The sequence below is a fragment of the Mus musculus genome, chromosome 14 (assembly GCF_000001635.26).
Source record: "Mus musculus strain C57BL/6J chromosome 14, GRCm38.p6 C57BL/6J".
Taxonomy (NCBI): domain Eukaryota; kingdom Metazoa; phylum Chordata; class Mammalia; order Rodentia; family Muridae; genus Mus; species Mus musculus.
In genome coordinates, this window is record NC_000080.6 from 65,529,699 (window position 1) to 65,542,983 (window position 13,285).

General features: G+C 46.8%; 1 protein-coding gene across 3 annotated transcripts in view; it reads right to left on the reverse strand.

Moving 5' to 3' along the window:
* Positions 1-747: 747 nt before the first annotated feature.
* Elp3 (elongator acetyltransferase complex subunit 3) overlaps positions 748-13,285 on the reverse strand; it is a 62,667-nt gene continuing 50,129 nt past the window's right edge. For all 3 annotated transcript variants that reach the window (NR_045599.1, NM_028811.3, NM_001253812.1), the window contains exon 15: positions 748-1,902. Coding sequence is in view for 2 of the 3 variants with exons in the window: in NM_028811.3 (NP_083087.1) it covers positions 1,826-1,902 (77 nt within the window). In the remaining variant the exon portion in view is untranslated. The remainder of the gene's footprint in view (positions 1,903-13,285) is intronic.

Genomic DNA, 13,285 nt, shown 5'->3' on the forward strand with positions numbered 1-13,285 from the left:
AAGTGCTACATAGGCCAGGAACCCTGGAGGTCACAAGAGAAGCTGCGTGTGGAGCTGAGATGCTCGGTGAAGCTCAGCGTCTGCTGTGAACTTGTCCAGCCTTCAGAGACTTGTGCCAAGGCTGGCTGAGGGAGAGCTGAGGAGAGGAGCCTTGGGTTGTGGGGCTGAGTCTCCAGGCTGGGCACCGAGGTCCACAAAAAGGGAAGGGTGGGTGTCTCAGGCCCTGGGCAGACTTGTTTTAAATTCTTGCTCTAAGGGGTCACCTTTAAAAACAAACATTGTACACGCCTGCCTTTCTGATAGCTTCTTTGTGTGTTTTGATTCACTTGGGTGAGATGATTCATTCTCTGGGCGAGAGATGAGCAAGGGAGACCCAGGAACACATGTGTGCTAGGCACGCGGCAGGAAGGGAGTCCTAGCCCTGCGCTGGCCCAGCATGCGCCGACTCCAGTAACAACGAGTGCGAAGGCTGTGGTGCGCGCTTCATTAGCTTAATACTTTTATATTTTATGGGGGAAATTGATAACTAAGAAATAGCTAAGTTCCCTGCACTACGTTTTTGGAGCGTGGCTGGAGTGCCACAGTGCGCCCTCCAAGAAGCTGCTGTCACTCGCCTTCAGCAGTGTAATGAGATGGGAAATGGCACCCGGGGGAGACAGCCAGTGTCACAGGCCGGGAGCAAAACCTGTAAATTCCTGATAAATGCCATCACATTTACAGGACGAGGGAAAAAGCACCACACGACGACTCTTTTATGTTAAAGACTTTATTTTTCAGACCTTTTAGGGAACAGTTTTCACTAAACACTGCTGGAAAGGACAGATGCCCAGGCGAGATGGGCTGTCACTCAGAGCCTGGCCTCCTCAGGGGACAAACTGAATGGTGATGAAGGCTCTGGAAAGCCCATGTCCCTCCATGCAGGTCAGACAGGCCTCCTTCCACACACTAGCCTAACTCCTACCTTCTTCATGCAGCACCATCAACACTATCTACTTTACAGAACTAACATGCAGAGAAGCTTCTGAGCATGGCCTGGTCCTGACCAGGGCCTCCGGCTCTAGCTGTGGATTCTGGACCATGTCTGCTCAGGACAGATGAACTGGCTGGCACAAGCTAGCCCAGCATGCTGAAGGTAGTTCACACTGTCCTGCAGGTGTCAGGGGTATGGACATACAGACTTTCACAGACGTGAGACAAAGGAAAGGCTTCCAAGATGGCCCTGGTCAGGGCAAGCTTCTGACAGGATTGGGCTAGAGACGGCCGGCATCAAGCATATTAACACAACCCACTACCTCAGCTCTTCTTTCTCCAAACACAGCACATTTCAAGACACGGCACAGCCACTGAGATTTCCAGTGCAAAGCTCATTTTCTAAATTCCAGGGTGAATGTGCATGTAGTTAAAGGGCAGGGAGTCATGTCTGACAGCTTGTCTGTGCTGCAGTCTGGCTTTCGTCTTTGGATATATAAATAATCTTCTCCCGAGGCTGCCCCTCAGATGACAATCACGAGTGACGATGGCCAAAGGAGTTGATTTGCTCTGGTCACAGCGTCTGAGCCAAAATGGGTCACCTGCAGCCTTCATGCAGAATTTAGAAACTGGAAAAATCGTTTAAGCCTTAAAGCCAGAAGAGGCCCCATGGGCACATAAAGAGGTGGGTTTGGCCTCTGTCACAGGGGTCAGAGTAGTGAGCGGCAGCCACCACAGGGGGAGGGCAGAGGACCGTCCAGGAGTGTGCAGGCCGTTTACCTCCTCAGCCTCTGCTGAGACTGCACTTGAATCTTCTGTCAGGGAGGATGCTGCAAGAAGGTAGACTGGGTGGTCATTATTTTAGCATCTTTACCATGTAGGGGCCTTGTAATCTGTAGCCAATCTTTCGGTAATAATTTCTTGTGCCGACCCCTGCAGGGAAAACAAAGTACCAGAGCTCTAGTCAGCCTAATTTTAGCAGCTCTCAGAAGTCAGCCGTGAACCCCTCGGCCTTGTGCCCTGTCTCTTATTCAGACTGCACTACTGCCCAAACCGAATCTCATATAGAAACTTGCCCTATTTCTATTATGCTGGCTTCCATGAACATAGACGCTGCTGTGGGAGAAATGCCCTTTCCTAACAGCTGGCACAGGACCAGGGTATATGGCAGCACATATGTGTAGGCACAACAGATGCACCAATATTGTTCAGCACTGCAGTAGGGAACACAGCACAAGAAGACGAGAGTTCACATCCAAGAGGCCCGTATTCCAAACGGTTTTCTGGAAATGACTGAGAAGGCAGATGGAAATGGGATCTCCGCACGGCTTGTGGCTGCTGTCTGAGGTGCTGGGAGTACATGAGGGCTCACAGGAGAAAGCTTGGCATCCTTTGGCTTAACTCAGTTCCAGCACTACTGAGAGTTACTACATGATGCAGGGTAAGGGCTCAGCCCCACATGGCTGCCTCAACCTCAGACATCAGTTGTAAGTACACTATCTTCAACCCAAACACTCAAGAACACTGTCTGTTTCTATGCACTTCTGAATGTTTTAAGCATTAGGACAGATGGACAGATGGATAGATGCAGCTCACTACGACTGACTCTAACCAGGCACACATACTGCCTTGCACATTTCTACCAGTCGTGTATTATTATGACTTCTGTCTGACATGGGCAGGTGCAGGACAAGGAGACAATGGACATATGAATAACAGGCATGGACAACGGCTCAGACTCAGCGAGAAGAGGAAGGCTCAAACTGCCAAAGGAACAATTTTCCCCAAGTTCTAGATCATAGACATACTCCAAGAACCAGCAGATATCCACCTTAGTGAAAAGAGAAACACTATGTCCAGCAGATGACATAATATTCTAACACTCCAAGATAAGAGAGAACTCAAGTATCAACTACAGGTGGATATACTCACAAGGGAATATAACACAGCAGTGAAAAAGCAACTGTGGTCTGTCTATGTATCCATGTTGAGACATTTCTCTCAGGACTGTGCCAGATCTAAAACATTTCATTTACACAAAATTTAGGCATAGGAAACTCCAAAATTTGGCCAGATAATGGTTACATTTGAAAGATGCTAAGGGTTCAGGGCCTCACGGTGCTGAGAATGCTGTTACTGATCTAGGCAGTGGTGACACTTATTAATGAAGCCACCTTCTTGGCACCTCACCTCACTGTGTATGTCACTCCTCATTACAAAACCTCAGGGGCACAGCCATTTAATACATACACGAAAAGTGTTCCAAGAGCTCAGCTGCCTGAAGGATCCAGGAAACTAAGGCAGAGTGGGTACAGAGAGGAGGCAGCTAAGAAGCCGGGACCAGGACAACCCAGTGTGTTCCAGGTACAGACATGGTCACCTGTGCCCAGTCCCTTCTAGAACACTGTTTACCAGAAACCGAACAGCAAATTCTATGCCTGACTCACTCTCACTAGACAAAGGAGCTTCTTATAGGTGGCATTACTTCTAGTGAAAGCCAGAGCAGGCGAGACTTATGTAGAAGTCAGTGTCCTTCCTTGTGACCCACGTGCGTGTGTGAGGACAAGAAGAGATAATCCCACCTGTCAAGCCATCAGAAAGAAATCTGAATCCAGAGCCTAGGATCACTAAGGGCAGGTAGATCCTAAACACTGAATTCCTGTCTGAAATGTAATACAAGGCCAGAACTGGCGGATCAGGCTAACCAGCCACCCCTCTGCAGCCCTTGCTCACATGCCCTCCAGTCCCAGCTCAGGTACTGGGGACCCTCCAGGCAGAGGCTTCCCCCGTCACCAGGATTAGCGCCTCTCCTGACTGGCTGAAGGACAGGCTTTAATCACAGCGACACTGTTTCAGTGCTGAATGCTCTATCCCCCTGTCTCTGCCTCCCCTCCTGCAGTGTCAGGTCTTTAAGCCAATGGCTTCTGTCACTAGGGTTATTACAGTGACTAGCACATAATCAGGATGTAGCAAATGTCTGGGGACCTATTATACACTCATTATTTTCATGTTGTGCACACACAGAGCAGTGTGCTCTTGCAGGACACACTGTAGAAAACGAGAACTGAGTTGGCACTTTGAGGCAGAGGATGGGGGGAGACGACATACAGTCAGGAGGGCTACACACAGACCGTGGGAGGACTACACCAGAAGGTGGGAAGGACAACTCTTTGGAACCTTACAGATCCCCACTTTGCTGGCTGAGAGGAGCCATTTCCCATGGACTTATTTACGCTGTAAGGGTCTCAAGCATCCAGCAGTGAAGGCACAGGTCTACTGACCCTGCGAGCAGTCATGCTGGCTCACCCTGATTCTTGGCTCCTTACTTTCTGTTTGGGAGTGTCCCAAATGATCCACTAGATTTACTTAGGTTCAGGTCAGGACACACATAATTCTGCTTGTTTGTATGTTCCCCATCAAAGAGAGATGGTGGCCTAGTTTTAAGATCTGCAGCTGGGTAGTGTTTTCATATAATCCAGGCCTAGAGAAGCCTGGATAACCAGGAATGTGAGTAATGGGGAGAGCTGTGAGTCCCCAGGTGTGTGGTTAAGACATGAGCTTTCCTGGAGCTCACGGGAGCATTTCTCAGCAACGATTCCAAGTGAGCCTCTTGCTCCTGGGACTCTACTCCTTCACATAGAACTGGGTTCTTGAGACCAGGTTGGGAGAGGCATTGGCTACACTGGAACCATCTCTGGTCAGCTTAGCTTTGTACTCAGGAACACACAGCAGCCCCTGACAGCTCCTGGGACTCCTAAGGTTTGGAGTCCTATGGAATTCCTAGCTTCTGTCTGGTCCAAACTCCATCTTCCCCCTGCATTTATGTATCCTGATTCATGCAGTTAAGACATGACCACTTCTCCGATCTGAAGGACAAACTGGCAGTGTTGTGCCTGCTCTTGGCCAGCTGGAAAGAGAGTCACTGGCTGGGTGAAGGCCTTATCTGCCTCCCTTCTGCCTTTGTGGGGCTCCATCTCAGGCAAAGTTCTCTGTCACGGTAACTTTCCTTGTGTTAGTCAGCCAGGAGAAAGCAATTACCCTTTGAAGCTGACGTCAGTAGCCTCCTGGACCATGCTGACGTGCTAGGCTGTCTTGGTCTCAGATCAGCCTGACTGTTGCTGCCTCTCCCCTGCAGAAGAAACACACAGCTGTGCAAGCAGGAGCTCTACACTCCATCGCTCCTGTGGGCTGCTGCCAAATCCCTAGGCTCGGAATGAGCAGGGCTCAAGTGCTCTCAGCTGTGGTCACTGGGGTGCTCACTGTAGAGTCCCCAGTTATCAGAATAGTATCAAAGGTGGGGTGGTCACCGGGGTGCTCACTGTAGAGTCCCCACTTATCACAATAGTATCAAAGGTGGGGTGGTCACCGGGGTGCTCACTGTAGAGTCCCCACTTATCACAATAGTATCAAAGGTGGGGAGGGACACGGCCTGAAGTCTACCTTGGTTTATTTTCAGAGTTACTTAGTCCACATCAGAACTTACCCATGTCACAAGGACCTTGGTTTTATTGTAGGCAGAGTAAAAAATTTTATGTTCACTACATTGCCAGCTATGACAATTCAAAATGAGGCAAGAGGGAAAGGAACACCATAAAACTGTCTGTAGCACTGTCCTCAGACGTCACTCTAGTAAACAGCCTGTGTTACCTCCTTGGCCTCCATTTCTGCCCTACATCTTTTGGAAGGAGAAAATACATTTGCATAGACTGAACTGTGTGCAGTTATTAAAATGGCTTCTGCAGTCTTCTTTCAAGGGGATGCTGACCTAGGCAAAGTGGAAATTAAAAGGAGAGGGTGTGACTCATTCCATAAGGGGCCACTCAGCATGTAGTGGGGAAGCCCCTGTCCCTAGATGATCTCTAATTCTGGCTGCCAAGGCCCACCAGCCTCCTAGGGCATCTGCAACCTGGAAATCATCAGTGACTGCATCTTCAATCCCTTCTCTTTGCTGGATGTGCTTACTCTCCAAGCCCCTGATGTAGAGAGAAGCCCCCTGCTTTCTGATCCACTCTCCCTGATACCACCTAGCTTAAGACATAGCTCTGCCTGCTCGAAGAAAGGACTCAAGACTCTTTGCTAAATGCCCCAACCACTGCCTATGGGAGATTAAGTACAGATTGCATGAGGTCTAGGAAATGGTGTGTGTGTTTGTGTGAAGATTAACTAACCAAGACACAAATGGAACAAATCCACTTGAGTTCTACACTACTGAGAAGATGGCTCAGAGGGTGATGCATATGCAAGGGTTGTTAGAAAATATGGGCTCAGATGCTCAGCAACCGTGTTAAAGGCTGGGTGTGGCTGTGCACGTGTGTTGGGATGGAGAAGGACTAGACTGGCTGGCAGCCTGGCTCTAAGGGATAGTAATGTTCTCCTCTGGCCGCTGCTCTCGTACATGAACCCCCACTGCCCACACAACAGTTCTTTCTTCTTTGGAGGGAGGGAGCAGGCAATGGAGGGTCCTGTTGGTGGGATGCCTCAACCCACTGGAAGCCAGCTCTTTGTTTCTAAGGGGATCAGTTACATAGCTGTGAACACTTAAGTAACTCTACTTTTCCTTTGAAAAGCAAGATAAATCAAGAGCTAGAAACTCTTATGACTTTAATTCCACCGAGAAAAGAAAGAGTGTGACAGTCAGGACCTGTGACAGGGAAGAGCCGGCAGGGGTCTTTTTTTGCATGTGGCTGTGCAAGGGGTCATCTGCAGCTCCCTCACCCAGATTTCCAAGTCAAGATGCCCCAGGGCAACAGCATAAGAGTTCAGGCAATCCGGAGGTTATTAAGTTATGAGGTGGGAGTTCCATGAATGGCACTTGGGCCCTTACAGAGGATAGAGGAAGCCTGTTTATCTTTTTGCCCTTCAGCCATGTGAAGACACAGAGGTGTCCCCTCAGATGATTGGCCTGCATAGGACACCAAGCGAGCTCCTGCCGTGGAGCCTTTGTTATCAGTGGAGCTTGGTCCTGGACTTTGCACTTCCAGAACTGCAGTAACTAAAGCTCTCCTGTTCCTGTGAGCAGCCCGACAGACAGACACACAGCAAGGCCAAACAGCTCACAGTCCCATCAGAATAGGCTCCCCTCTCCATCTGGTGCAGTTGACAGCCAAGCTTTTTAAAATGAAATTTAAAAGGGGTCAGTTTCTACTACATGAATGTTACTCCAACTGGAAAATCAAGCAATCAACCCTTCACATGGATGGAAACACAAACAAACCCAGGCTGGAAAAAGACATGGGACAGAAGTGTAACCAACCAGAGGAAGAGATAAGGCTGGGATCCCAGATGAACGCGTGCTTGCACGGCACAGCCTGGTATTCTTCAAGGAAAGAACACGTGCGTACATGATGCAGACATTTTCATGCTGACAAGGAAAGGATTAGAAACCTGGAGGTGTACTCCTGCTTGCTGACATTTCTTTTCTTGGGGTACACGGATGCCCTTTATTGTTAGCAATGTTAGCTGGACTGAATGAAGATTGAGCCCACATCCCCACACTCCCACAGGCAAACTTGAAATGAGAAAGACAAAACATGCTAATCCTTTCCTTGACGCTGAAATCAGAGTTTTGAAAAATAGATATAAAAGTCTGAGGTGATGATCACTTCATCTCTATCATCATCAGCATCATCATCATCACCATCATCAAAACCCAGGGAAATAGACAAATGAAAAGAAACTGTATCTTAATTACTTATGGTTCGGTTATGTATGGAAGGCTCGCTATATGTGGAGTGTTAACACGGGGAAATAGTCATTAGTTTCATTCATTTACTGTTGCATCTCATTGACCCACAAGGACGGCAATATTTCACGCAAAACCACACTGACATGGAAGATAGGGAAAGGCTTTTACTCTCAACATCTGAAAAGAATCAGTTAACTGAATGACCTGAAAGCTCTCAGACAATTTTCCTCCTGCTCTGAGAGAGGGAAAGAGAAAGCTTATAACACTGACAATGGTCAGCCACATAGGACTGACTCCTCAAGGTTGCCAGTTATGGCAAGTCATTAAAGTCCCAACTGGAAAGAGGGCACCTGCACCCTAACTCTGCTCTGTACCCTGCAATGGCTCTTTGAAGATGACACAGTAAAAGGAACCAAGAGCCAAAGCTTAGAAGTTCTATTTGGATTTCCCAGACTGTCCTTGCCCACGACGATGCCCTGGAGGGTGAGGTTGTCGGCACCCTACACGCTTTTTGTTTTAAATTTTTTTTTTTTAACTTATTCTTTTACATCCCACTCACTGCCCCCCTTCCCGGTCACCCCTTCCCCTTCTCCTCTGAGTGGGTGGTGGCCTCCCTGGGTATCTTGCCACATGTAAGGGGTCTTCACTCAACTGTGGGATCACATACTTAACCATGGAAAGAATATGACCAGCCAGCTAAGAGTTCTGTATCTGACAAGGACAAAGAAGGGAGGGAGACAGTCCCAGATAAACAAAAGCTAAGACGTTTTGTTGCCAGAACTGCCTCGTGAGAAAGGCCGACAGAACCTGGAGCAACATGAACTAAAGGAAGGGCCCTGGTGAAGGGACACACACAAGCAAACAGGAAAGCCACTGGTTTTGTAGTTTTGACTTGTCAATTCTCTTTGCTTCTGACGGAATTTAAAAGCAAATTCATATAGCAATAATTGTGAATCTGTTGATGGACAGTCTGAAGATATAATCTGTGGTAAAACAGCACACAGTGGGGACAGATGGGCCGGGGTCCAGCGCTTGCAGGACTGCCATCAGCAGAGCAAGCGGCTTCAGAGGGGCCTGTGGTGTGTTCTGTGAGGAAATCATGTCAGGCCAGAAAACACTGAAACCTAACAAATACTCTTTCCTACCACAATGGAACAAACCAGAACTCAGTAACAGGAAGAAGGGAGACGTTGGAGCTGACAAATGGGAGGGGAAACCAAAGGCAGGACCTCAAGCTGCAGTGTCCACAGGTGGCTATGATGGCGTGCGACTCTGGTGATGCAGTAGTTCTGGGGCTGCCCACGCTTTAAAGCTGCCCCAGGACACCTTGGCACCCATGCACTTGTGAGGCGTGCTGCCAGGCTGGAAGGTTCTTAAGACATCAACTTCTCTGTAGATGCAGAGAAAGAACCCATGCTTTGGGCCAGCTGGTGCACGCCACGACGGAAAGGATTCCAGGGAGATGTGTCACGGAGGCGGGGTGGTGTCGCCCCATCTTTAGGTCTCCAGGCTTTCTCTCTGCCTCAAATGTCCTGGGACTTGGTACTGAGGTTTAGACCTGCACAATTACTTGTGAGGCTGAAGGCAATTCACACACACACACGCACACACACACACTTGCACACTCAATGAAAACTGCAGAATTCATAATAAACATGTGGAAATGAAGTAATATATTCTTACTTGACCAAGGTGCCAAAGAAGTAATGCCAGGGAACTGAGAGAGCAAGAGCTACGAGGGTGAGTGCAGAGCAGGCTGGTGCTCGCTCCCACAGTCCCAGCACTCAGGAGGCTGAGGCTGGGATACACGGTGAGTTCTAGGCCAATCTGGGCCTCAGAGAAAGACCCAAGCCTTTTTTTTTTTTTTTGGTTAAAAAACTGAATGCATTTCATTCTCAGAATCACTGAGTCCAGCAAAGGTGGCATTCAGAGGGAAATGTTTAGCTGAAAACAGTTACACTAAAAGAAGAAATATCTCAAAATCGAGAATAAAAAATGAGAGATTAAACTCAAAGCTAGCACAAAAAAGGCAATGATAGAAACTAGGGAGAAAATACTGAACAGAAAATAAACTCAAAAGTTCATTCTTAAAACTGTCCAACCTTACCACAGAAAAAATGCCTTTAAAACAGAAACAGGTAGGGACATTGCTTACATTCACATACACAGACACACAGACACACACACACACAAATGAGTAAACAACTAAATGTTAAACAACGGTTACAAGAGGGGCTGGTGAGATTGCTCAAGGGTGAAGGTGCTGACCACCAGGACTGGTCATCTGAGTTCAATCCCTGGGTCTCACACAAGGGGGAAGGCACGAAAGGTGTCCTTGGACCTCCGCACATGTACTGTGACACACACAAGTGCCTCTCCTGCTAAATAAATGTTCTGAAACATTTTAATAAAGAGGAGGCATTACTCCTGCGTTCATAAGAGAAATGTAATTATAATAGCATCCTATGAAAGACTGTAAACAAGCACACTGAGCGACCCAGATAAAATGGACAAACACTTCAGGAACAGACACAGAAGCAGATGGAGAACAAAGTCCAGACCACAGTAAAGAGAATCAGGCTTGTGATCACGGAACATCGCTCTCTATTCCTTACATAAATGTATGGCTGCGAAGTCAGGATCAAATGGCTTTAGGTAAATTCTATCAAGCATTTGAAAAGAATTAGTATCAATTCTTCCCAAGTACTTTCAGACAATGGAGAAGGACTCTTCTCTCCAGTGTCAGAGCCGAGGTGCTCATGCTGACAGTCCTATCCAGGACACCCAGGCTCTGGAGCCATTCCAGCTAATGTCTATCACAGCACAGGCCAGAGGAAAGCCATCTCTATATCCTGCTGAAGTTCTTACAAAGCACCATGAAGCAAATAATTTATTTCTGTTTTAAACCACTAGATTTGAAGCAAGGGAAGGGTTGGTTTGTCAAATGATTCAAACCAGTAACCTGTATGAGTCACAGGAAACAGGAACGGCCCTCACAGGTGCAGCTCTAGGGGTCTAGACTGGTATGCCAAACATTCCTAAGGGGATGTGCAACTACACACCCATTTCAAAGCTCAAGGAGGCAGAATGTATTCCACAACCACCACCTTAAATCCTAAAACCCAACTCTCCTCTCAGAGAGAGGAGAACGGCTGTCAGAGTCCAGAGCTCAGGCCAGGATTCCAGAAGAGTGAAAATGTGCTCTGTGATGTGATGGAAGCAAAAATCCCCCAACCGAAAGGCCCCGAGAACGCTTGGCTTGCAGGGCTGCAGCAATATTTAGCAATATCTAGTCACCTTAATTAAGGGGAAGAATCCTGTCTGTAATAGATATAAAAATAAGGACTTATTAAATTAAATGAGTTAAGACAATGTCAAATGTTTACATAGAAAAAAAACCTAACTGTCTTCCTAGGAGAGTTAATGAGTTAAGATTGCAATAAAACATTAAAAAAGATATTATTTCATGATCAATATTGCAATAAAACATTTAAAAAGGAGAAATGTAAATACATAAAATATCAAAACAAAAAACTCAAAAAAAACCAAAAACCAACCAACCAGCCAAACAAACAAAAAAACCAAAAAAGACCAAAGGCTGTCTTAGAGAAGGCTTGCTTCCCCAGTACAGTGAGGCTGTACTTAGAGAAGGCTTGCTTCTCCAGTACAGTGAGGCTGTACTTAGAGAAGGCTTGCTTCCCCAGTACAGTGAGGCTGTACTTAGAGAAAGCTTGCTTCCCCAGTACAGTGAGGCTGTACTTAGAGAAGGCTTGCTTCTCCAGTACAGTGAGGCTGTACTTAGAGAAAGCTTGCTTCTCCAGTACAGTGAGGCTGTACTTAGAGAAGGCTTGCTTCTCCAGTACAGTGAGGCTGTACTTAGAGAAGGCTTGCTTCTCCAGTAGAGTGAGGCTGTACTTAGAGAAAGCTTGCTTCTCCATTACAGTGAGGCTGTACTTAGAGAAGGCTTGCTTCTCCAGTACAGTGAGGCTGTACTTAGAGAAAGCTTGCTTCTCCAGTACAGTGAGGTTGTACTTAGAGAAGGCTTGCTTCCCCAGCAAGAAGCCTGAGAAGCACCCACTTTACAATAAAGGCAGGCAGCCATGAGCTCAAAGCTCCTAGACTTTTAGGGATATTAGCACAGAGCACATGGTACGACCCATTCTTTATTCTAAGCTGAAAATATTAACCATCACTGCCAAAATCCACAGGCTAGGTACAGGACTAGTTTGGTGCTAGTTGGGTACTAGTAGGTACAAGGCTGGGGAGAAGCCTACTACAGTACGGCCATGGAAGCAAGGCTCGCCTTTGGAGGGTGAAACAGACATTTATCAAACACAAGAAGGCTAAAAGATAAATGCCACAGTGTAGTTCTTTCCCTGCTGACAGGCCATTACAACCAGCGCTACTGCTTCTGCTGAGGAAATGTCCCCAAGACCCAAATGGTGGCCTACTGAGAAATACTGTGGCCACGAGCACTAAGGACGGTCACGTGATGCTTACTGTGGGATGGTCTAATGCAAAATGCTGCAAACTGGTGTCTCATTCATCTACAGTAAACTGGTACCTGACTCATCATAAGGGACACGTGTCAAACCAGGAAATAAGACTCCCCAGATGAGCTAAGCAATAATGCCTCCACAGCTGAGCTACGACGGACATCAATTAGAAAACATGCACTCAACTTGTTATCTAGCTGAACAGCATTCTATGCCATCAATGCCAGTCTGATTAATAATGATGCTGAATTTAATAGAGGACTTGTGATAGTACAAGTTTTTATGCTGTATCTATTGTCTTTAAAAGCAAGATGATAGTAATAAGAACAATCCCATTGGAGCACACATCTAAAAGACAACATGTATGGCCACTGTTAGAATACCAAAGTGGAAGACACAAGGAAGCCAGAAAATGTGCATTTAATTAGGGGATGCTGAGGAGTAATTTACTTACAAGAAAATTATATGAAGGGTGAAGGAGAGAGCACAAAAGAGGAAACCTTTTCTCTTCCTTTCTGCTAAGTCCTGTATTAACACAAATGCACATGTGGCACAAACTGGTTTGCATTTGGCAGGCTCCCTGACCCATTAGCAAACAGTCCGCCATAATAAAGAGAAGCTCTTCTGGGGACTCTGGTAGGATTATGAGTCCATTATCAGGCAGAAGTGGCTACAAATAGACCCTGCTTTTCAACTAGATTATAATGCAAAGAATAAAATAACCTTCACCCAAAATGGAGGGAGTTGTGTTGAAGCCTGGGATACAGGTGAGGTTTCTCAGGTCCAGGAAGTAAATTTCAGCTGGTCAAAGCCTAAGAAACAACTACTACTTTCTGCCTACACAGGGCATTATTAATCAGCGGTACTGGGGCACAAAACCATTAATTTCTGTCTAGGAAGCTATATTGGATTATATAAGGCACAGACACATTAATTTTTCACCACTGGGGACGGTAGTTACAGCTTTAGGGCACATGGCTTTGGGTATCATGATAGGGTATCATGATAAAGAATGACCTCATATCCATACTGCCTGCTTTACTCACCCTGTATTTTAAATTTTTCCCTCCCCTCCGCTCATCACTGGCACTGTAACAGATTTAAACAGAATGGCTCTCCCGCTCTGACTTGGAAG